The sequence below is a fragment of the Vombatus ursinus genome, unplaced genomic scaffold (assembly GCF_900497805.2).
Source record: "Vombatus ursinus unplaced genomic scaffold, bare-nosed wombat genome assembly UNPS02014812.1, whole genome shotgun sequence".
In the NCBI taxonomy this organism is placed as follows: Eukaryota; Metazoa; Chordata; class Mammalia; order Diprotodontia; family Vombatidae; genus Vombatus; species Vombatus ursinus.
The window spans coordinates 95,895,474-95,919,325 of NW_020954590.1; the positions used below are offsets into that span (position 1 = coordinate 95,895,474).

General features: G+C 34.9%; 1 protein-coding gene across 3 annotated transcripts in view; it reads right to left on the reverse strand.

Moving 5' to 3' along the window:
* The window catches only part of LOC114054266 (double-stranded RNA-binding protein Staufen homolog 2-like), a 405,344-nt gene that overhangs the window by 144,459 nt on the left and 237,033 nt on the right, over positions 1–23,852 (reverse strand). For all 3 annotated transcript variants that reach the window (XM_027877452.1, XM_027877453.1, XM_027877454.1), the window contains one exon: positions 19,480–19,540. In XM_027877452.1, the coding sequence (XP_027733253.1) occupies positions 19,480–19,540 (61 nt within the window). The remainder of the gene's footprint in view (positions 1–19,479; positions 19,541–23,852) is intronic.

Here is a 23,852-nt window from a genome sequence, read left to right on the forward strand (position 1 = left end):
GGGGAGGAACCATTCAATTTCTGGATAGGAAATGATACTGAAACACACCACCACTGGGAAGGAAGTGTCATAAAGAAAGAGAAGAGATGGAAAGGACCTGCATTTGTTCTTATATATTGTCTAAAATCATAAGATCTTATGATTCTATGATGATTGCAAAGATTAGAAAGGCAGCTTGGGAACTTAGAGGAAGCATAGAAAGGCCATGTTCAGTTCCTTAATATTTACCAGAATAGGGTGAAAACGGGAAACACGTGTATAATTCTGCACAGAATGAAGCCATGTGAGATGTTTTTCAGTGTCCCAAATGAACCCTTTTTTTGTCACATCACCAAAACATTTCCTTTTTAAAAAAAATAGCAGTAACTTTTTCTCATCTCCTTATTTTTCTCCCACTTTGGGCAGGAAATTCAGAGTCTTACTTTTTTCCCTCTAGATCTCACGTACCATGATTTTTTTTGGCTAGGCAATTAGGGTTAAGTGACTTGCCCAGGGTCACACAGCTAATGAGTATCAAGTGTCTGAGGCCATATTTGAACTCAGGTCCTCCCGACTCCAGGGCCGATGCTTTATTTACTGCACCACCTAGCTGCCCCCTCATGTACCATGATTTGAAAATAAGAACAAACACCCCAATTTATAAATAAGAGACAAAATCATACAGTGGAAAAAAGCATTGGATTTAACATCTGAGAACCAGATCTGGAGTCTTAGCTTTGCTACTTACTACCTGTATGACCTTGGTTCATGATGTACCCTTGATCTTGCTATCACCCACAAAAGCATACTTCCACATTCAAGAATTCCAAAATCCCCTTATCTCACCATAACCCATTGGCTTTTTACCTCTTCCCCCAGTCTTCCCACACAAAACCCTGCTCTTTGTCCCCATTGTGGCCTCCAATCACCTGAGCCCTCAGTTTTTTCCCAGGCCATCTCCCCTGTCACTCTCTCTTCTTCCTTATCTTGATGTCTTGTTGAACCAATTCAATTCCACTCTTTCCTCCTCTCTTGATCCCTAGCCCCCTTATAATTTCATCAATTATGCCCTGCCAAGCCTCAGCATTGGCTCACTAGTACCATTTACTGCCTTCACTCCTACACACATGCTACTGAACAAAGGTAAAGAAAATCATGCAACCATTCTCACTAGGTCCACTACCAATTTATGTTACACAACCTCAACTGGGTCCTCACTGCTGCTAGACAATTTTTCTTTACTGGCCTTATTAATTCACTATCCCATTCTCCACAGCAGCTCTTCCAAACTTCTTCACCCCTCCTTAAACCTTCTATGGCTTCCTCTACTCCCATCTTCTTAGCTAATAATTTGGCCTCATATTTTACAGAAAAAATTGCTGTTCTTCCTCAACATTTCTTCCTGTTTGAATCTCTGGCTTCCTTCAAGACTCAAATCAACTATCATCTTATACAGGAGTCCTTTCTCAGGCTACTGAGCTATAGGAATTTCCCCTTATTTGTACATATCTTGTATCTACACCTAGACACACACACATTGTTTACTCTATTAGAGTGTAAGCTCTTTGAGGAAGGACTGTTTTTGCCTTTCTATTTCCAGAACTTACCACAGTGCCTAGGAATAGTAAAATAGAAAATAATAAAGTATAGTACTTAATACTTATTGATTGATTAACTGATTAAAGAGGGATGAACTTTAGTAGAAAGTCTAAAACTATACCTTAACATACACTCAAAGAAACCCATAGCATCTAGTATATGATAAACCCAAAGATTCAAGCTTTTGGAACAAAAAACTCATTATTTGACAAAAACTGCTGAGAAAATTAGAAAACAATATGGCAGAAACTAGATACAGAATGACATCTCACACTATATACTAAAATAAGGTCAAAATGGGTACATGATTTATACATGAAAGTTGTTACCATAAAGCAAATTAAGAGAGAATGGAATAGTTTATCTGTCAGATTTATGGATCAGGGAAGAATTTAGGACCAAAGAAGATAGATACAGCATTACAAAATGTAAAATAGATAATTTTGATTAAATAAAATTTAAAAAGTTTTTGTATAAGCAAAGCCAATGCAACCAAAATTATAAGGAAAACCAAAAACGGTAGGCGGGAGAATTTTGCAATAAGTATCTCTGAAAAAGGCCTCATTTCTCAAATAGGGAACTGAATCAAATTTATAAAAAATGTAAGTCATTCCCCAATTGATAAATTATCAAAGATATGAACAGTTTTCAGACAAAGAAATCCAAGCTATTTATAGTCATATGAAGAAATGCTCTAAATCACTATTGATTAGAAAAATGAAAATAAAATCAACTCTGAGGTATCACCTCACACTTATCAGATTGGCTAATATGACAAACAGGAAAATGTTGGATGTCAGAGAGGATATGGGAAAAATGGGACACTAATGCACTGTTGGTGGAGTTGTGAACTGATCCAAGCATTCTGGAGAGCAATTTGGAATTATTCCCAAAGGGCTATAAAACTGTCTGTACCCTTTGATCCAGTAATACCATTGCTAGACAAATATCCCAAAGACCTTCAAAAAAATAATAGGGGGAACAGCTAAGTAAGCAACAAACTGAGTAATGCAAGAGACAATTAGTACTTATTAAGTGTTATTATATGCCAGGAACTGTACTTAGTCTTGGGTATACAAAGAACAGTTCATTTCCAGAAATATATCACAATGCTATTTCTTATGACTTATTTAATAGGCCAACTGTCTACTTTTCACATTTAGTAAGTAATCAAAGACAGATAGAAATTTACCTAATGATTAAATAAGAAAGTTTACTAATATTCCTTTCCTATCTAGTTTTAGATAAATAAGATGATATGAATAGGCCTATACCTCTGAGTTATGAAGAATTATGTAAGTATTCAATTACTTTATAGTGAATAACAGAATATCATAGAATTAAATATTCATATTACAACTTAGTGCTATAAACTCCTTACTTAATTTTAAGCTCAAAGACAGACATTTAACCTATTTACAAATTGGTTTGTAAAAGGTATATCAGTAAATTTATGAAAACTAAATATAGCAATAGGTTGGTATAATTCAATTATCTTGACACAAAGCAAAACATCTTGAAGTAAAATAATACACTTGAAAAAACATCACCCCAAAGAGAATAATTTTTTAAATAGGACAGTTACTTAAAGTTTTCAGAAACAAACATGTACTGCAGATGGCTTTTCCATTGATGTAATAATACTTAAAACAAACATTTCACATGCTTTCTCAGGCATCTCAATGTTTTTATATGATCCACCCAAATATCTAACTGCTATCTGGAACAATAGTTTGGACTTTTTCCACATTACCAAACTTTCTAAATGTTAAAATAACTAATATACAGCATGTGGTGAATAAAAAACAATCTGTGTGACATCAAACAACAAAGTATGCATATTTTATTTTAATGGAATTGCTAAATTAATGAGTTGTTTTCTTAATACCTAATCTTTCAAGATGGAGAAATCAAGTATTATTCCTTCAAAAACACAATTAACTTAAACCTCACTTACACACATGCTTCTAAACTTCTTAAAGTGTCTTAACTTTCCAGACTCATTAGACATTATTCCTTTTCCTTCACTCTACAGTACAGTTAAAATGACTTCTCTCTCCTTTCCTCACAAACAGCACTTTATCTTCTACATCCATGCCTTTGAATTGGTCAATGGAAATGGAATGAGCTTCCTTCTCATCTCAGTTGCCTCACAGAGTCAAGCCCCATCTTCTAAAGTAGTAATGTCAAACTCAAATAGAAACAAGGGACACTAAACTCTACATAAAGATCCCTGTGGTTACATATTGATTGCTTTTTAAATGTAATATCTATGTTTGATTGTATTTTATTTTATTTTATTTTATTAAATATTTGGTATTTACATTTTAATCTGGTTCAGACAACACTGGGGAGTGCTGCCTCAGTCTACCTATAAATGTCTGACACCTCTGTTTTGCATGATGACTCTTAATTCCCCAACTGCTAGTGACCAGCCTCCCTAACTACCTGTATACACACACACATACATACCTAAGACCATATGTATTCTACATTCACATAATGGATATATTCTCTCTTAATAGAACGTAAGCTCATTTAAAAGAGTGACTTTTGCCTTCGTATCCCCAATACTCAGCCTAGAGTCTGACACATAGGAGGTACTTAACAAATTCCTATTGATTGATTGATCATGAAGGCCATGGGAAAGTAGTAGGATGTAAAATAAATCCATGGAATTCATCATGAGCATTTCCATATAGTATTAACAAAAAATAAATCATGAAAAACAACAAGAGAAATTCCATTTAAAAGAAACTACACAATGCATAAAAAAAAACTGAGTTAACATACCAAGATACACATATAAGATTACTTTATATAAACATGATAGACCACTCTTTATAAAAATAAATGAAGATTTGAGTGACTGAAAAGATTCAGTGCTCATTGTTGGGCCAATAAAATAAAATAACAACACTATGTAAATTAATTTACAGATTTAGTGCTATACCAATCAAATTCCCAAAAAGATATTTTGTAGAACTATACAAAATAATAGTTTATCTGGAAGACAATTAATCTAAAATCTCAAAGAAAGTAAAGAAAATAAGTAGGAATGAAGGAAGCATAGCATTACCAGACCTTGAACTATAGTTCAAAGAAGTAATCAAAACTATCTGTAGGTCAATGCAATAGTATATATACACACATACACACACACGTTGGCACGCACACATGCACATGCACATACACATGATCCAGAAACAGTCTAAGACAATAGTCCAGTATTTGATTAAAACTTAAGAATATAAATTATTGGATTCCCAATTTGACCACAACTATATGTGTGACAAATAAGGAAATTTGTCACATATTAGGCTTAAATTGGAATCTTAAATTACATACAACAATAAGCTCCGAGTAACTACACGGCCTAAGAGAGATCATATCACAAAACAAACAAAAAAATTTGAGGAGACCAGAAGGCACCTTTCACAATAATACCTAGCATTTATAAAGTGCTTTAAGTTTTACAAAGCACTTTACAAATAATCTCATTTGATCCTGACAACAATTCTGGAAAGCACATGCTATTTTTATTCCTATTTTACAGATGAGGAAATTGGGTCTTAGAGAGGTTAAGTAATTTGTCCAGGGTCACACAACCAGTAAGCATCTGAGGCCAGATTTGAACTCCTGACTATGGGTATAGCATTCTATCTATTGTGAAACTGAGATACTTCAACTATGATAAGGAGGAGAATTCTTCATCAAACAAGGGATAATTATGATCATAAAAGTCAAAACAGAAAAATTTGATTTCATAAAATTAAAACACTTTTTACAAACAAAACTCTCAAGATGGAAAAAAAATCTTTGTATCAAATATAACTGAAAAAAATTGATATTCAATACATCTAGGGAATAGGTAGAAATACATAAAACCAAAGAACTATTCCCCAATAGATAAAGAGCCAAAGGATACAATTAGTTTGAAAATCGTAATCTGTCAACATCCATTTGAAAGCATATTCCAAATCACTAATAGTAAAGTAAAAACAAATTAAACCAGCTTTTAGATTTTTTAGGTTTTAGTTTTTCACATCTTGTAAACAGACAAAGAACACAAAAACTAGGAACAGTCAAGGTTGGAGAGGATGTGGGGAAATAGACACATTCATATATTGTTAGTAAAGCTGTTGTGTGTTTACTCAACTGTGTGGATATAAATTTAGACCTGTGTGGGCCTAACCTGTTCATCCTCTGCCTCAGCTACCAGACTGCTGGACATGCATCCTGAGAAGATTAGTGGCAAAAACAAAGAATTGGTACATAAATAAACAATCCTATTAGCACTTTTTGTTGGTAGCAAGAACTAGAAATAAAGTAGGTGTCCATTAACTGGGGAATGGTTGAACGAACTGGGGTATATGAATGTAATGGAATATTATTGTGTGGTAAGAAATGATAACAGGGCAGCCTGGTGGCACAGTGGATAGAGTGCCAGCCCTGTAGTCAGGAGGACTTGAGTTCAAATCTGGATTCAGGCACTTACTAGCTGCGTGATGCTGGGAAAGTCACTTAATCCTGGCTGCCTTAGTTCCTTATCTGTAAAATGAGCTGCAGAAGGAAATGGCAAATCACTCCAGTATCTTTGCAAGAAAACCCCCTATGGGATCAGTGCAGAATAGGACACAAGTGAAACGACTTAACAACAATAACAATAAAAGAAATGATAAATATGAAAACTTCAGAAAAAAAATCTGTATGAGCTAATGTGGAGCAAAATAAGCAGAACCAGAAGAACAAGATACACAATGGCTACAAAAATGTAAATGAAAAGGTCACTAAAGGAAAGTCAAACTGAGTAAAAACTGTCATAGTCCCCAAGAACTTTAATGAAAAATATCTGTCTTCCTGACAGAAGAGAGGCGACTGATTAGTAAGGAAGATAATTGGATATACTGTTAGGTAGTGCCGGTTATCAGTTGTTTAGGTTTAAATGCTTTTCTTCGTTAGTGAGGGTTCACTGGAGGTAAGGAGGTTCTGTGTGAGTGTCTGGATGTGTGTGTGTCTGTGTGTGTCTGTGTCTGTGTCTGCGTCTGTGTCTGAATATTTCTAGAAGTGACTGTGAGACCAAAAAAAACCCAAAAAATATCAATAAAATTATTTTTTAAAGGCCACAGATACATCAAAGAAATTTTGATCCATTCTATTTGTAAGTAATTTTAATGAATTACAAATATTTCACTATTTCCCCCCAAAATAACATGAGACTAAAAGGTATCCCTGCTCACACTGTACAAAGCCTAGTTGATAAAAATATCTAATGTTAAAAATAAACTAAACATAAACAAATGAAAAACTTTCTTTTAATTGGATTATGACAGAAATTAATGAATGAACAATCTGGAGGTGATTTTCTTTCATCTTTAATAGCCATTAAAACAAGAACACTTTCTATAGCATAGCTCTTCCCTAGCTGTTTCTTTATAGTTATCCTAATGGTTAATGTCCTCTCACCCTCCTACTTCCAGCATTAGATTTATTTGTCTCTTTTCAGTCATCTGAATTTCTGTAGTAGTTGATGAGCTCCATGAACCAAGCTGGTGATTCAACTGCATGTTAAATCAACTAAATAATTTAAAGTGTGTATCAGAGACTACAAGGGATCATCCTAGGAAAATGTGCCCCAATCCCGCCTGGAAACTTCCAAAGCCTCTGAGGACATGGTGGCTCATCCTTTGGTTCTTTAGGGGATGGCAAACTTTTCAGCTTTTTCCAGCGTGCAAAGGCTGGCTTGGCACTGAAAGGTTTGTACTTTGAGATGGCAAAGAATCTCCCAATAGGCTGTGGGGGCCAACATCATGGATATACAAAAGGGAGCAGCCCACCTTTCACCTTTCTTTTTCCAGCAGTGAAGTGTATGAAGACTATTTTGAGCTACTTCCCGAGTGGGTGAAGGAACACAGTTTTCCAATCTACTAGGCATCTATGCCACCATGAGTATATACCCTACCTTGGCACAGTTGATTAGTTTCTGAACAAATGAATTAATCATAAGGAACAAATTTAAGTTGAACTTCATTTGACCTACGTCCTTGAGTAAAACTAAAGATTTGCTATCTTTTTAAAGAAAATAAAATTTAAAAATTTCTTATCACAGTACTTGAGAAATTAAGACTTTTAAAGATTACTTACTAGTTAGGCTAAAGTTCTTTAGATATGTCAACACTGCTACCCTTATTTTCTCCTTGCCTGCTTTTTGGCACTGTTTTGTTTTTGCTATCACAAAGAAAATTAACTGTTACAGTTTTCTATCTCAGAGATATTCTTAGCTATTCTTGATTTGAAAACTGACCCCCTTCTGTATGACTACAAATGAATGAATGAAAATATACTTTAAAATGTCCAAAGCACTGTGCTAAGCATTAAGGATACCAAAAGAAAAGTAAGAAAGTCCCTGCTTTCAAAGAACTCACATTCTAATAGGAAGTCACAAAGCATGCAGGAAGTTTCAGCTTTAAGTCAGAGGATAACGCATCTTCTTTACTGTCATTTCATTTGACAAAACCACTTCTGTTCTTGATGTTGAACCATTTGATAATACCAAAGGCTTTGGTGTAAATAACTCTATCTGATCACCAGATACCTAGCTGAAGAGCATATATTGTAGCCTTAAGTAGCAACTCTTCTGTATCCTCAAGTAGTAGCTAGTTCCCTGAATGTGGGGGGAGGGAAAGGGAATGTGTATGTGTATGTATGCATGCATGTATGTATATACTTATTACTATGTATTACTTATCATATGTCATATGATATGTTGAGGGAACAGCAGAGGCACCCAGAAAGATCTGAGTTTAAGTCCTACCTCTGATACACACAGGCTATATGACCCTGAAAAAGTTACTTAACCTCTTGGTGCCTTATGCAACTCTAAAACTACAGATTGATGAAAAGATGCTAACCTGCAATAGTAGAAAATTTACTCATCTGAAAGTGTCCTATACTAATGAAATCACATGTTGTATATGTGTACATATGCATGCCTCTATAAACTATGCCTTGATGCAATGATTCTACAGTTTCTTTAAAGCCACTGTAGAGGTCTACACAAAATGCAAAGAAATGGAGCTTTGACCTTCTGAGGGGAACTCAAACTAGAGATAGTCAAACTAGGAAAAATCAGATTGAATTCCCTTATTGCCTTTGAACAGACTGAGCAAAAACAATGGTGGTTGTTGTTGTTTTTAATCAGGATCATTTTAATTCTATAAATACAGTACCAAAACATCAGAGAGATCACATAAAAATAATCACCTAATAAATAAAAACAGATTTCAAAGGTATTCATTATTCCAACAGTAGTAGTTCTAAATTGAGGGCAGAGTCCAAACGAATCTAAGAACAAAGATCAATATGGGTCTGCTAGGAATGAGAGCACCTTTTTAGTTTCAGGATGTGTCATTAGGGTTAAATAATGAACAGACACACAAGAAGTGACAAAGAATAAGACAAATAAACAATTACACTGAAAGTTACAAGGAACTCTATTCCATCCCAGAATTATTTATCTAGGGTCATCTCAAATGAACCTAGAAGAACCAGAAGATTTCACAGAGGCTAAATAAAACTTTTTTAAAGGTTATCAAAAACATATTTATGTGGTAAATGCCTCTGAACACGCTTTTAGTGGGTGGATTCGGCACATACCAGTACCTTTGAGCCTAGTCCAATTTTGAATTAAGCTTCACAGTTCACCTTTAAGAAACAATGAGCCCGTTTTAAAACAAAATCCTTTATTAATAAGAAACAGGGAATGAGAAAATTTTTAAAAATAAGATATGCATCAGCTGAACTGTCTCTAAATAGAATGTTTTACAAAGTTTTCCATTAGCCATCAGTGGATCTTTAAAACACACAACCTTTTTTTAAACTTGTTAGTCATTCATCTGTAAAATCTAGCTTTTTATGTGCATGCCAAGCATAAAATTGCCCCATGCTAAATTTAACACAAATCTCACATTACAGAGTTATGTGCATTTGCAATTTAACATGCCTATGACAAAGGTGCAGGCTTATACATCCAAAGTATCTACATTTGGGGTGAGAAGGAAAGAGCACATTTATTTCAGTGCCTTTTCAGCTGGAGGTACATTCATGAAAATCTTCAAAAAAGTAAAACAAACCTAGTTCTATAATTTAAATCTGCAGGCAATCAAGATAGGAAAATACATAGAGGAGCCAGGCTGTGTAATCACTAACACTCACAAAACCATTTAAACTATTCTTTAGTTGTAATTGCTAGCAGTCTCTTATGACTCTAATGTCTCCAAAAAAAATCTTCCATTGGAAAAATCAAACACAGGTGTATATTAACTTCCTGCCCATTTCTAATCAGGTGTCACAAAAATCTTAGCTATGCCATATTAAAATTATTTTGTCCTTTAATGCTACATCATTTCTCTCCTTTTAGATAGTGAAAAGAAAAACAGCAAATGTTTTTAGGACACAAGCATTATTGTCACTGCCTACCTTGGGATACCAGAGGAAATATATGCCTCTGGTATAGCCGGTTTTTAAGATAATTCCATAGCAACTAATGGATAGAGAATTGGACTTGGAGAAAGGAAAGACCTAACTTTTAATCCAGCTTCAAACACTTACTAGCTGTGTGACCCTGGGCAATTCACTTAATTTTCCTCAGACTTAGCTTCCTCATCTGAAAAATGGGGATAATATTATTATTTGCCTTCCAGGGCTGTGGGGAGGATAAAATGAGATATTTATAAAGTGCTTTGCAAACCTTTGCAAGGCACTATATAAATACTAGCTATTATTGTGATTAGCATTTATTCAAATTAATCTAGACTTTAAAATGTTCTCTTTTTAATTGAGGGTGGAAAAAGTACACTTCATGAAAGAAATATATGTGTTTAAATACCAATCCATGATGACATTACGTTTATTATAAAGTAATATGCTGCCCCTCTTTATGCTGTCCTAAGATGGTGAATCATTCTACAAGTTTTTTTAAGAAAAAATTCTTAACTTTTTCCAATATGCAAATTCTAAAAAGATGACTAAACTGAACCATAATGAGGCAAAGTGAATTGTTCAAAGTATCACAACATTTCAGCCAACATTTAGTACCTAGAAATCAATTGTCTAATCACAAATGCACATTTTTACATTCGAAATACTAACACTGTACACATTCCCTCACTCTACACAATTTCCTATGACAGAAATCTGAGCTCATGGAACTGATTAAGTAGGGTCGACTTTGTTTATGTTACCTTAAGATTTGAACTTACATAAATCTATAGAAAAAATAGACTTTATTCCCAAAGTTATTAATTCCTAAGCAGAGACCAGCTTTTTATTGTTGCTGTGTTGCAGCAAGACCAATCTAGTCCCAGAGCCTCCAATGTTGCTTAGAGGATAATTATCTGGGAAGCTGAGTAATGATTTCTTAGAGCTTGATTCCCTCCTTCCCTATGGTGCTACAGCATAGGAATCATTCAGTGTTAGTGATGCTTGTGATGCAGAGACCCCTTTCAGCTCACCATCTAAAACTAGTAGAGATGCAGTGACTATGGAGAATGGAGTGGGGGTGGGGGTGGTAATGCTTCCTCTAAGCGCCAACGTCTAGTGTATTGTTCCTATTGTGGAGGTGGCAATCCCTAAAACTTTAGCGATTTGGTTAGTTTTGGATTTTTTTGTTATTGTTGTTTTTTGGCCAGACAAAAACCACCATACCACTTGCAATTCTACATCCAAGGTTAGACTTTCTTGTGCCTTTCTAATTACTTGTTCTTTTTGCTTAAACAGATAAGTAAGCTAAGATATAAAATATCTAACCTTTACTAAAAGAACTCAAAGATTACAGTTTTCTATACTCTATTTTAAAGTTAAAATGTTAATAACTGACGTTATATGATTTGCATCTTTCATCATATTAACATTCCTTCCATTATCTACAGTTTCTGCTAAAACTCAACAATTATGAGTATACCTGGACACCATGTTAGCACTAGAACAAAATGGGAATAGTGTTTTGACAGTACTTCTAAATAGACAAAGCATCCATTTTCATGAAAAGAGGATTAATTTGAAAACTACTGACTCTGTTAATCAATCTAGTATTTCTCTTGTTTTTAATGTAGTATTTTTTAAATAATACACTAAAGCATCCATGAATTAATATGCATCTCAAAGAAAATTATGGGGGGAGAGGGAAGGAAAGAGGAAGTCAAGATGGTACAGTAGCAAGAAGCAGTATGGTGAACTACCCCAGGTTCCCCCACCCCACCCCCTAAAAAAAACACAAACTCCTTCAAATACATCTAGAAAATGCACAAGATTAAATCTTGATGATAAAGTCCAAGGAAAAAATCACAGTGAGTCATTTTTCCAACACAGAGAAGTCTGCAGATACTGGGGATGGGATCTGGCCAGGAGAAGCCATGTGGAGGGCTCCTATAAGCAGGGAGAAGCTGTGTACCAAAGAAAAAAGGGGTCTCAGACTTATACTCGGGCACTGCGACTTTGCAAAGGGAGTAGGAACAGTTGTCAACTGGCAACTGTGTTACTCACTACCCAGTTCTGGATCACAAATTCAGAGTAGAATGAGGATGAGACCTACACCCAGGAGTGCTATTGCATGGTAAGGAGTGGCACCAGGCCTAAGACTGCACAGCAAAAGCAGCAAGTTCTGAAGTAAGTAACAACAGTGTGGCCAGACCCAAGGAACGGAGTGGGGTCTCAATTCCAGCTTCTAGCTCAATCCAAAGCCTGCATAGGAATAACTAGAGTAGGAATCCCTGAGCCAAGAGGAACCTGTGGTTCTGTTACTCAGAACTAGCAAAGTTTCCCAGATTTAGCCCTGGATTAGACCACTTTGGGGAATGAGAAACTTTGAGAAAACTGAAAGCTTGCAATTCCCCAGCTTCAGCTATTTCCGAGACCCTGGAACAACACAAGAAAGTAGTAAGTGGAACAACCTAGACTTTTCCTCTAGAAATGTGCAGAATTCAGCCCTAACATCAAGTTGAAAGTCAGAAAGTAGTCTAGGAGAAAAAGATAACCAAAAAAAAAATCCCACCATTGAAAGCTGTCATAGTGACAAGGAAACTCAAGACACAAACCCAGAAAAAAAGAATGAATCCAAAACATCTACAAACAAAATCTCAAAGAAAAGCACAGCTTGGTTACAAATTCAACTATAATTCCTGAAACAGATGAACATAGAGTTTAAAATGAGTTAAGAAAGAGTTTAAAATGTTGGGTTTTTTTTATAAATGGAATAACAATTCTAGAAGAAAAAATTGAAAAAGAAAGAGATGGAAGAAAGAAATTAAAAGAAATTTGGCTCAGCAAAAGAGGTTCAAAACCTTGCACAAACAACAATTATAATGGACCAAATAGAAGCTAATGATTCCTTGAGACAACAAGCAATATTAAAACAGTCAAAAGATAGAAAAATATAGAAGAAAATGCTCATGACCTGGAAAACCGATTGAGAAGAAAAAAAAATTATTGGACTACCTGAAAGCCAGGACCAAAAGAAAAGCCAGCATATTATATTTCAAGAAATCTTAAAAGAAAACTGCCCAGATATCTTAGAACCAGTTGGCCAAGTGGAAACAGAATCCACTGGTTACCTCCTGAAAGAAATCTCAAAATGAAAACTCCAAGGAACATTATAGCCAAACTGCAGAGCTTCCAGGTAAAAGGAAGATATTGCAAGGGCAGAGCCAAGATAGCAGAGAGAGGCCAGGAAGTTGCCTGAGCTCTCCCTAGTTTCCTTCAGAAACAATGTAAAATCAAGCCTCTAAAAGAATTCTGGAGTAACAGAATCCACAAAAAGATGGAATGAAACAATTTTCCAGTCCACCATAACTTAGAAAGACTTCAGTAAAGGTTTGTCTCACTTGGATAAAAGAGAAGTGCAGCCCAGCACAGGTGGTGTCCAGGCAAGCCAGTGGGTGACTCTTAGCCACAGCACAGATCAGCAACCAAGGTCCCACAGTCTAGGCTCATCAGGCCAGTGGCACAGCAGGCCAACTGTGAGACCTTTAGTCCAACCACAGCAGGCAAATTGCCTGCCCCAAAACTTAGGGAACAACAGGCGTGACTAGCCAGGCCACCTTAGCACAGTGGGCAAGACATCAGCCCCAGAGGCCCTGGCACAGAATGCCCGTGAGCAGACCCCTGGCACTCAGTGCAAGAAGCTTGGGACCGGTATGCCTCGTGCCCCAGAAGCAGAGCTTAACTTTTAAAAATGAGCAAAAACCAAAAAAGAGCCCTGACCATAAAAAGCTGCTATGGTGACAAGGGAAGATCAAAACACAAATGCAAAAGAAGACAACAATGTCAAAATGCCTACATAGGAGTCCTCAAAAGGGAATGTGAATTGGTCTCAAGCCCAATAAGTCCTCTTGGAAGAGCTCAAAAAGGATTTTAAAAATCAAGTAAAAGAGGTAGAAGAAAGTCTTGGAAAAGAAATGAGAGTTATGCAATAGAATTATGAAAAAAGAGTCAACAGCTTGGAAAAGGAAGCACAAAAATTGACTGAAGAAAATAACTCCTTAAAAAATAGAATTGGCCAAATGGGGGTGGGGGGGAGAATCCACTTAAGAAAACAATTTCTTTAAAAGGAGAATTGGCCAAATGGAAAAGGAGGTACAAAAGCTCACTGAAGAAAATAATTCCTTAAAATTTGGGATTGGGCAAATGGAAGCTAATGACTATGGGACATCAAGAATCAGTCAAACAAAATCAAAAGAATGAAAAAATAGAAGAAAATATAAAATGCCTCACTGGCAAAACAACTAACCTGGAAAACAGATCCAAGGGAGATAATTTAAGAATTATTGGACTACTTGAAAACCATGATTACAAAAAAAAAAGCCTGGACAGCATCTTTCAAGAAATTATCAAAGAAAACTGCCCTGATGTTCTAGAACCAGAGGGTAAAATCGTCATTGAAAGAATCCACTGATCACCACTGATCACCTTCTGAAAGATATCTCAAAAGGAAGACTCCAAGGAATATTGTAGCCAAATTCTAGAACTATTAGGTCAAGGAGAAAATACTGCAAGCAGCCTGAAAGAAACAATTCAAATATTAAGGAGCTACAGACAGGATTACACAGGATTTAGCAGCTTCTACATTAAAGGACTGGAGGGCATGGAATTTGATATTCTGGAAGTCAAAGGAGCTTGGATTACAAAAATAATCAACTACCCAGCAAAATTGAGCATAATCTTTCAGGAGAAAAGATGGATATTAAATGAAATAGGAGACTTTCAAAATTTTTTTCATGAAAAAACCTACACAGAAATTGACCATATCAGTAGGGTATAAAAACCTCACAATCAAATGCAGAAAGGCAGAAATATTAAATGCATCTTTAAATGTATCATGATGCAATAAAAATTGCATGTAATAAAAAGCCATGAACAACATATCAAAATTATGAGATGCAGCCAAAGCAGTACTTAGGGGAAATTTTATATCTCTAAATGCTTACATGAATAAAATAGAGAAAGAGCAGATTGAACTGGGCATGCAATTTAAAAAGTTAGAAAAAGAACAAATTAAAAATACCCAATTAAACATCAAATTAAAAATTCTGAAACTCAAAGAAGAGATTAAATAAAATGGAAAGCATAAAAACCATTGAACTAATAATTAAAATTAAGAGCTGGTTTTATGGGGAAAAAAGAATAAAATGGATAAAACTTTGGTTAATTTGATTTTAAAAAAGGAGAAAACCAAATTATCAGTATCAAAAATCAAACGGGTGAATTTACCACCAATTAAGAGGTAATTAAAGCAATAATTAGGAGCTATTATGCCCAATTATAAGTCAACAGATCTGACAATCTAAGTGAAATGGAAATGGATGAATATTTATGAAAATGGAAATTTCCCAGATTAACAGAAGAAATAAAATACTTAAATAACCCCATTTTAGAAAAAGAAATTGAATAAGCCATCAATGAACTCCCTAAGAAAAAATCTCCAAGGCCAGATATGATTTACAAGTGAATTCTACCAAACATTTAAGGAACGATTAATTCCAATACTATAGAAATTATCTGGAAAAATAGGCAAAGAAGTAGTCCTACCAAATTCCTTTCATAATACAAATATGGTGCTGATACTTAAACCAAGAAAAGCCAAAACAGAGAAAGAAAATTATAGACCAATTTCCCCAATTAATATTGATGCAAAAATTTTAAATAAAATACTAGCAAAGAGATTACAGCAATTTACCAACAGAGTAATACACTATGACCAGGTGGGATTTATACCAGGCATCTAAGGCTGGTTCAAAATTAGCAAAACTATTAGCATAATTGACCATATCAATAACAAACCAGCAGAAATCATATGATATCTCAATAGATGCAGAAAAAGCTTTTGACAAAATATAACACTCGTTTCTATTAAAAACATTAGACAGCAAAGCAATAAATGGAGCTTTCCTTAAAACTGTAAGTAGTATCTATCTAAACCACAAGCAAGCATTGCATGAAATGGTGAAAAGCTAGAAGCCTTTCCAACAAGACCAGGGGTGAAGTAAGGATGCCCATTGTCACCACTATTATTCAATATTGTACTAGAAATATTAGCTTTAGCAATAAGAGAAGAAAAAGAAATTGAAGGAATTAGAATAAGCAATGAGGAAACACAACTAACACTTTTTGCAGATGATATGATGGTATACTTAGAGAATCAACTAAAAAACTTCTTGAAATAATTAACAACTTTAGCAAAGTTGAATGACATAAAATAAACCCACATATATCATCAGCATTTCTATATATTACCAACAAAGCTCAGCAGCAAGAGACAGAGAAATTCCATTATAAATAACTGTAGACAATACAAAATATTTGGGAGTCCATCTGCCAAAATAAACCCAGGAACTATATGAACACAATTGCAAACTACTTTCACACAAATGAAGTCAGATCTAAACAAGTGGGAAAATATCAATTGCTCATGAGTAGGCTGAGCTAATATAATAAAAATGACAATTCTACCTAAATTAATTTACTTAATCAATGCCATACCAATAAACCTACCAAAAAGTTATTTTATAGATCTAGAAAAATAATAACAAAATTCATCTGGAAGAAAAAAAGGTCAAGAATATCAAGATAATTGGTGAAAAAAATGCAAAGGAAGGTAGCCTAGCTGTACCAAATCTAAAACTATTTTATAAAGTAGCAATCATCAAAACTATTTGGTACTGGCTAAGGAATAGAGTGATGGATCAGTGGAATAGGTTAGGTACACAAGACATAGTAGTAAATGACTATAGTCATTTACTGTTTGATAAACCCCAAAACTTCAGCTTCTTGGATAAGAACTCACTATGTAATAAAAACTGCTAGGAAAATTGGAAAATAGTATGGCAGAAAATAGGCTAGATCAACATTTTACACCCTAAAAGATTAGGTCAAAATGAGTACATGATTTAGACATATAGGGTGATAGCATAAACAAATTAGGAGAGCAAAGAATAGTTTTCTGGTGAGAAGGGAAGAATTTATGACTAAACAAGATATAGAGAACATAATGAAATACAAAATGGACAATTTTGATTACATTAAATTAAAAAGTTTTTGCACAAACAAAATCAATGCAAACAAGATTAGAAGGAAAGCAGAAAAATGGGAAAAAAATTTTACAACCACTGTTTCTGATAAAGGCCTCATTTCTCATATATATAGAGAACTGAGTCAAATTTTTAAGAATACAAGTCATTTTCCAATTAATAAATGGTCAAAGATATGAACAAGCAATTTTCAGAGGAAGAAATTAAAGCTATCTATAGTCATATGAAAAAATATTCTAAAGCACTATTGATTAGAGAAATGCACATTAAAACAACTCTGAGGTACCACATCATACTTATCAGATTGGCTAATATGATAGAAAATGAAAATGATAAATGTTGGAAAAGATGGGAAAATTGGGACACTAATGCATTGTTGGTGGAGTGGTGAACTGATCCAACCATTCTGGAGAGCAATTTAGAACTATGCTCAAAGGGCTATGAAACTGTGCACACTCTTTGATCCAGCAATACCACTACTAGGTCTGTATCCCAAAGAGATCATAAAAAAAGGGAAAAGGACCTACATGTACGAAAAAAATAATTATAGCAGCTCTTTTTGTAGTGGCAAAGAACTGGAAACTGAGGGATGCCCATCAATTGGGGAATGGCTGAACGAGTTGTGATATATGAATATAATGGAATACTACTGTGCTATAAGAAATGATGAGCAGGTAAATTTCAGAAAAACCTAAAAAGACTTACATGAATTGATGCTGAGTGAAGTAAGCAGCACTAGGAAACATTGTATATAGTAATACACTGTGCAATGATCAACTATGATTCACTTAGCTCTTCTCAGCAATACAATGATCCAAGACAATTCCAAAAGACTCATGATGAAAAATACTATTCAGAGAAAGATTTATGGAGTCTGAGTGCAGATCAAGGCACATTATTTTTACTTTTTTTGTTTTGGGGGGCTTTTCTCTTTTGTCCTGTTTCTTCCTTCACACCACGACTAATGTGGAAATATGTTTCCATGATTGCACATGTACAACCTATATCATATTGCTTGATGTTTTGGGGAGAGAAGAAGGAAGGGAGGAAGGGAGAAAAATTTGGAACTCAACATCTTATAAAAATGAATGTTGAAAACTATCTTTACATGTAATTGGAAAAAATAAAATACTATTTACAAAAAATAAAAAGGAAAAGGAAAATATTGCAAGATGCCAGAAAAAATTCAAATGTTGAGAAAGAATATTGTCAGGATCACACACAATTCAAACAGTCATCAGCATAAAAGAACAGAGAGCTTGGAATATACTCTTCCAGAAGTCGAAGCATAGGGGCTTAATACCAAAAATAGCTTATCCAGCAAAACTGAGCATAATGCTACTGGAGGAAAAAATAGATCTTTAATGAAATAGAAATCTGCTAAGCATTCCTGATGGAAAGACCAGAGCTGTGTAGAAACTGTAGTTCAACAAAGAGGTAAAGAGATATATAAAAAAGTAAACATGAATAAAAAAATCATAAGACTAGATAGGGATGAACTCCTTAATTTAAATTTAGGGAGATGATACAAGTGTCCCCACTAAACTCAATTATTATCAGGGGTCAAACAGAGACCCTACTTAGAAAACACAGTACCTCTTCATTATCGTAAGCCTCTTAGTTTTCAGAGAGTACTATACTGCTCAAATATATGTGAAACCAACACAATTATATATATTTTTCAAAATGCATGTTCTCCTATAAAGTACACACAATGAATGGCATTTATTCAGTACTTACTATGTTCTAAGCACTGAGAATAAAACACAAAAGTGAGACAGCCCCTACCTCACAAGTAGTTTGTATTCTAATGGGGTAGAAAACATAAAGACTTGAATGGTAGCAAAGGGAGTCGAGGTCAGAGAAGTCACTAAGACGGGTAGTAGAACAAGAAAGTAAGCTATTAACATATCTTTTACAGAGGCAATGGTAATGGTAATTTGATTACAATTCTCCAAGAAAGAGATGCAAAGGAGAGGGAACAAGAAGAGGCCACATAATGGCCCAGGTGAAGATGAGGACTAGTGTCCCAAGCAGTACAGAGCCCAATGGCTTAACTTCTCCCTGGCAAGGTCACTGGTGGTATAGTTCAGAAAGTGGAACAACAGCAGTAGTAGGAACAACAGAGTGGAAAATGATCACCTTTAACTAGACCAGAATTTGCAGTATAGAGGTTGTACCATTTATAATTTTTGAATCCTTCATCATAATTTAATGTAGCATTTTGAGACCAGTAGGTACCCAATAAATATTAGCTAAACAACTAAGTTGACTGAAACAGTACATAAATATAGAAAGCCTAAAAAAAGTGAATACTTACTATTACTTGTTGTTTCAGGAAATCCAATCTTTTGACTATTCCATCCCTTGTTTTCCACTGTCTAGAATATTAAATGGATAGGTTAATGCAGAGAAATCACCTTTTTTATTTATTCAAACCTAAAAAAATTTGACTAAGCATATTAATTAGAAACAAAGATCTCTCACATACTCCTTTTACTATACTTCTCTAAACTCCAGTGTCAACAGATGGATACAACAGCACTAAATGCATAAAATCTCTGCATTATTTTATCACTTTTCCTTAATCAGAATATATATCTCCTTTTTCAATCTTCTCATTCTCTAAATTGAAGGTAGCAAATTATACGTGTTTAATAAAAGGAAAATTATCATCATCATGAAAGCATTCTTATTAACAATAATAATAATAGCTAACATTCCTATAGCATTTACTATTTAGCACTTTACACAGTAGAAATATTCCTATTTTAATTGTTCAAATTTGCATGGTAAGATCGACAAGTATTGCTAAGAAACACACATTTTTGAGCAAAGATGGGTTACATGAGCTACTGATCACTGCTACATAGCCTAGCCTGAAGAAATATGTATTTGATCTAAAATATATCCTGAAACATATATTTTATCACATGAAATATTTAGAAATGAAGGGTTTCAAGAGATAACAGTGCTCCAAAAATGTAAGTCTTAATTCTTCCTACTATAATAAGCTTTTGATTATTCATACTAATGGTTTCTAGATATAATTTTAAAAATCTCTCTTTAGCAACTACTTTCAACCATTTTGACTTCTAATATTTTACTAGAGATTGTAATAAGTGATAAAATGGGAAACTTTGTAATTCACTTTCTTTTGTTTCCCCTAAATATTTTCTCTTAACAGAATTAACAAGCAAAGGAAGAGGAAAGGGGAAACTAAAAGTTTTTGGATGATATACGAAATAAATCATCATGCTCTAAAAAATTAAAAATTGATTATACTTTAGAAACTATCAGCTTCTTTTGAACCAGGGATCCTCTCTGCCTTTAAATACTTCCTTAAAACTCACCTCTTATTGACAGACCCCCATATCTAGTATCCTGAACATTGGCTTGGGACTCAGGAACTCTGAGTTCTAATCTTGGCTCTGTCACTGACTTGATTTATGTCACTTAACCCTCTGTGCCTCAGTTTCCTCACCTGTAAAATTTTAATACATCCTATAAGTTCAATTGCTTATTCTTCCCACATTAACAAATATTCAACTTATGTTAAAATTGGATGAACATCTTAAGAATTAAAAAATGGAATAACCTGTCAAGAATTTTAAAAATATATATATTTCTAAGTACTTACTTATAAAACTTCAACCAAATAATAAAAATCACATTTTATAAAAATGTCTATTATCAAAATTCTATTGTTTCTGATGTGCTTAAAACACTGTAAAAATGAAAATGAAATATAATTCATTTAGCTTATCATACATTAATCTATATTTTAGAACATGACAAATTCTGCCAATAGTAAGAAGTTAGAAATATCTAATTTAAATTATCAAAGTTTAGCCCTGAAAACAAATTTAAAAAAAAGATTCGTAAGAAGTGACATGTTCACATATTTCAATATTATTTTGATAAGGAATTTCATTATGGAATCTAATAAAAACTTAAATATGTATGCTGTATGTAGTCCAATGGCCAAATTCCAGAAAGTTATTGACCAGCTAGAGAGAACCCATACAAGAATAAAAACTTATAAAAAGATTAATTGAATGAATTTCTAAGGACTAAAAGAACTGGATAGCAATAGTTTCATAAAATGAAATATAAGTTAAAAATAGCTATTTGTTTAATAAGTAGAAAATAAATAGAAAACTCATACCTGGAAAAAAAAAGTTATACTCCATTAATATCATAAAAAAAAAAACTTGGCCAAGCCTGGCTAACCAGTCTCTTGCAATCCTTATTCTTTATTCCTAATTAAAAGTCATGGAATGGTAGGACAAAACTGAAACAGATGAGGAGAGTGGGGAGTATCCTTTGTCAGATGGTGGGATATTAACTTGGGACTCAAGCTGACAAACTATTCCTTGGATGTGATAACTGTTGCAAACTACCAAAATGTACTAGAGTAACTAGATGGCCAGTCTCACAGCTTCTAAACTTTATGCTTCAAATCTGTTATACTGTCCCTCTTATCATTCTCTCCCTTTTCTCCTATTAAGCTCAAAGGAATAGGCTTTAGGAAGGTTAGAATAATTAAACACTTCAAGGATCTATTCCTTCATTGATATGGGCACAACTACAATGGTCATGAGTTGCTATGGTCAAATATTTCATCATCCAGTGGCTAAGCTTCCATAAATGAGATTCTTCTAGTATCTGAAATGGTATAACATAGAAAGGTTGGATTTGTTCTGTTTGGCTTCAGAAGGTTAGAACCAAGGGACAGCTAGTGGTGCAGTGGATAGAGCACTGGCCCTGAGGTCAGGAGGACCTGAGTTCAAATCCGGCTTCAGACCAAACACTTGACACTTACTAGTTGTGTGACCCTTGGCAAGTCACTTAACCTCAATTGTCTAAAAAAATAAAAATAAAAAAAGGTTAGAACCAAGAGCAGTGGGTAGAAGAGGCAGAGATCAACGTAGGCTGAAAAATCAGGAAAGTCTTGCTAAAAATTGGAGATGATCAAAGGTAGAATATGCTGCTTTGAGGCATGGTGCATTTATCTTCCTTGAAGGTCTTCAGGCAGAGGCTAGACATTGTTGGAGATTTTATCATGAGGATTTCTTTTACGTTGGGTCTGAGTAGATGGCTCTGAGGTCCACCCTAGCTCTCAGATTCTGTGCTTCTGTGATTTTTCTGATCTTTAGATCTTTAGACTAGCTTGATAATATAGCCTTAAATCCTTCTGACCTGGCTTTTGAGATGCCATAGGCATCTCCATACTGTGATGAGACATCAGAGTGGGACAGTAGGAGACTAAAGGTAGCATTAAATTAAATTAAACCACCAAGAAGAAAACTACTTCTGCTCTGTCTGCCATTGAATTTTCTAGAAATTATCTCTATGGAGGGCTCTACATTCTACTTTCTCACAATTTTCAGGCAACTATGGTGAGACAATTGGTCATTTATATGCCATGTATGTATGTAGGAATGTACATGTGCATCAAAAATACCCACAATATGCATGATATAGATATGTTTCTAAACACAATACTGTTGTTGTTTGTCCTTTGTTTTCAAAGAGGACCAAGGATTTCATGGGGGTGATGTCTTGACTCACGCATGAATAGTATCTGAGTGAGGCAAAGTTTCACGAAGTTATCAACATCAGTCTCACTCTTTCTCCCAGAATCATCAAAGTCTAATGGCAAGACAAAAGTCTAGATGATTATCGATGGCCTGGGATGCAGTGAATAACCTCGGTATCCTCGATGTTAGACCAACGTCTAAGCGTTCCATAGAGCCTGCTTCTGCTCCCTCTGTGGCCATTGGAACAAATTGTTCTTATCCACTCATTCCACCAGGGGAAATATACTCACATACTTGAGGCAGACAACACCCTAACTCACTGACAGGTCTGAGACCCATCAGTTACCTTCAACCTGGTTTAGCCTGCCTGCTGAGATGATTTTACTGGGGTGTGGTCACTGCTCGTAAGACAGCTTCTTGGAGCCACAGGTGAGAGACACCAAAGGTGGATGAGCAGCCCTGAAAAAGGCTCAGCAAGCCCTCACACCAGAGGTACTAGACCTCCTTGAACACCTCACACACCTCAAACACAATGTAACAGTGGCCCACTTAATATGCAGTCAGAATTCTGGCAACTTCAACTGTCCAGAACACAATCACAAACTAGAAAGCAAATGAAAAGGGCCTCTGAAGAAGAAGAAACAACTGTCACAGGGCTTTACTTTGTTATACTCTGAGATGGAGGTGCCTCTTAGCCTTCAGGCCTCAGAATCTTTTATTATTTTAACTATGTGTAAAAATAAGGGTAAATAATAATAATGTACAAATGTGTAATGTGTATATAATAATTTCATCTTTCTAAAGACAGAGGATGACTTAACTGTTTATTTTTGCTTACATAGGGCAAGTTATCAAGGAGTAACAGGACCATGCAAACCAAAGACCTCTATGCACAAAGTGGTGGGAAGTGCCATGCTCCCCTACCCCAAGGCCCAGATGCATCCAATGATGCAAATCAGGGCTTTCCTAGAACTGACTCACTTAATTCTGGGAGAGGGAGAAGTGCCTCATTTCTGAGTTCATCTCACTGAGTCAATCTAGATTTAAAGTCACTGGTAACAAGAAGGCTGGTTTGTCTCCTGCTTAAGAGTTTAGATCTAAGGTGCCTAATGTTTCTACTTTCTGAAAACATCACTCAAGAAAGAAGCAG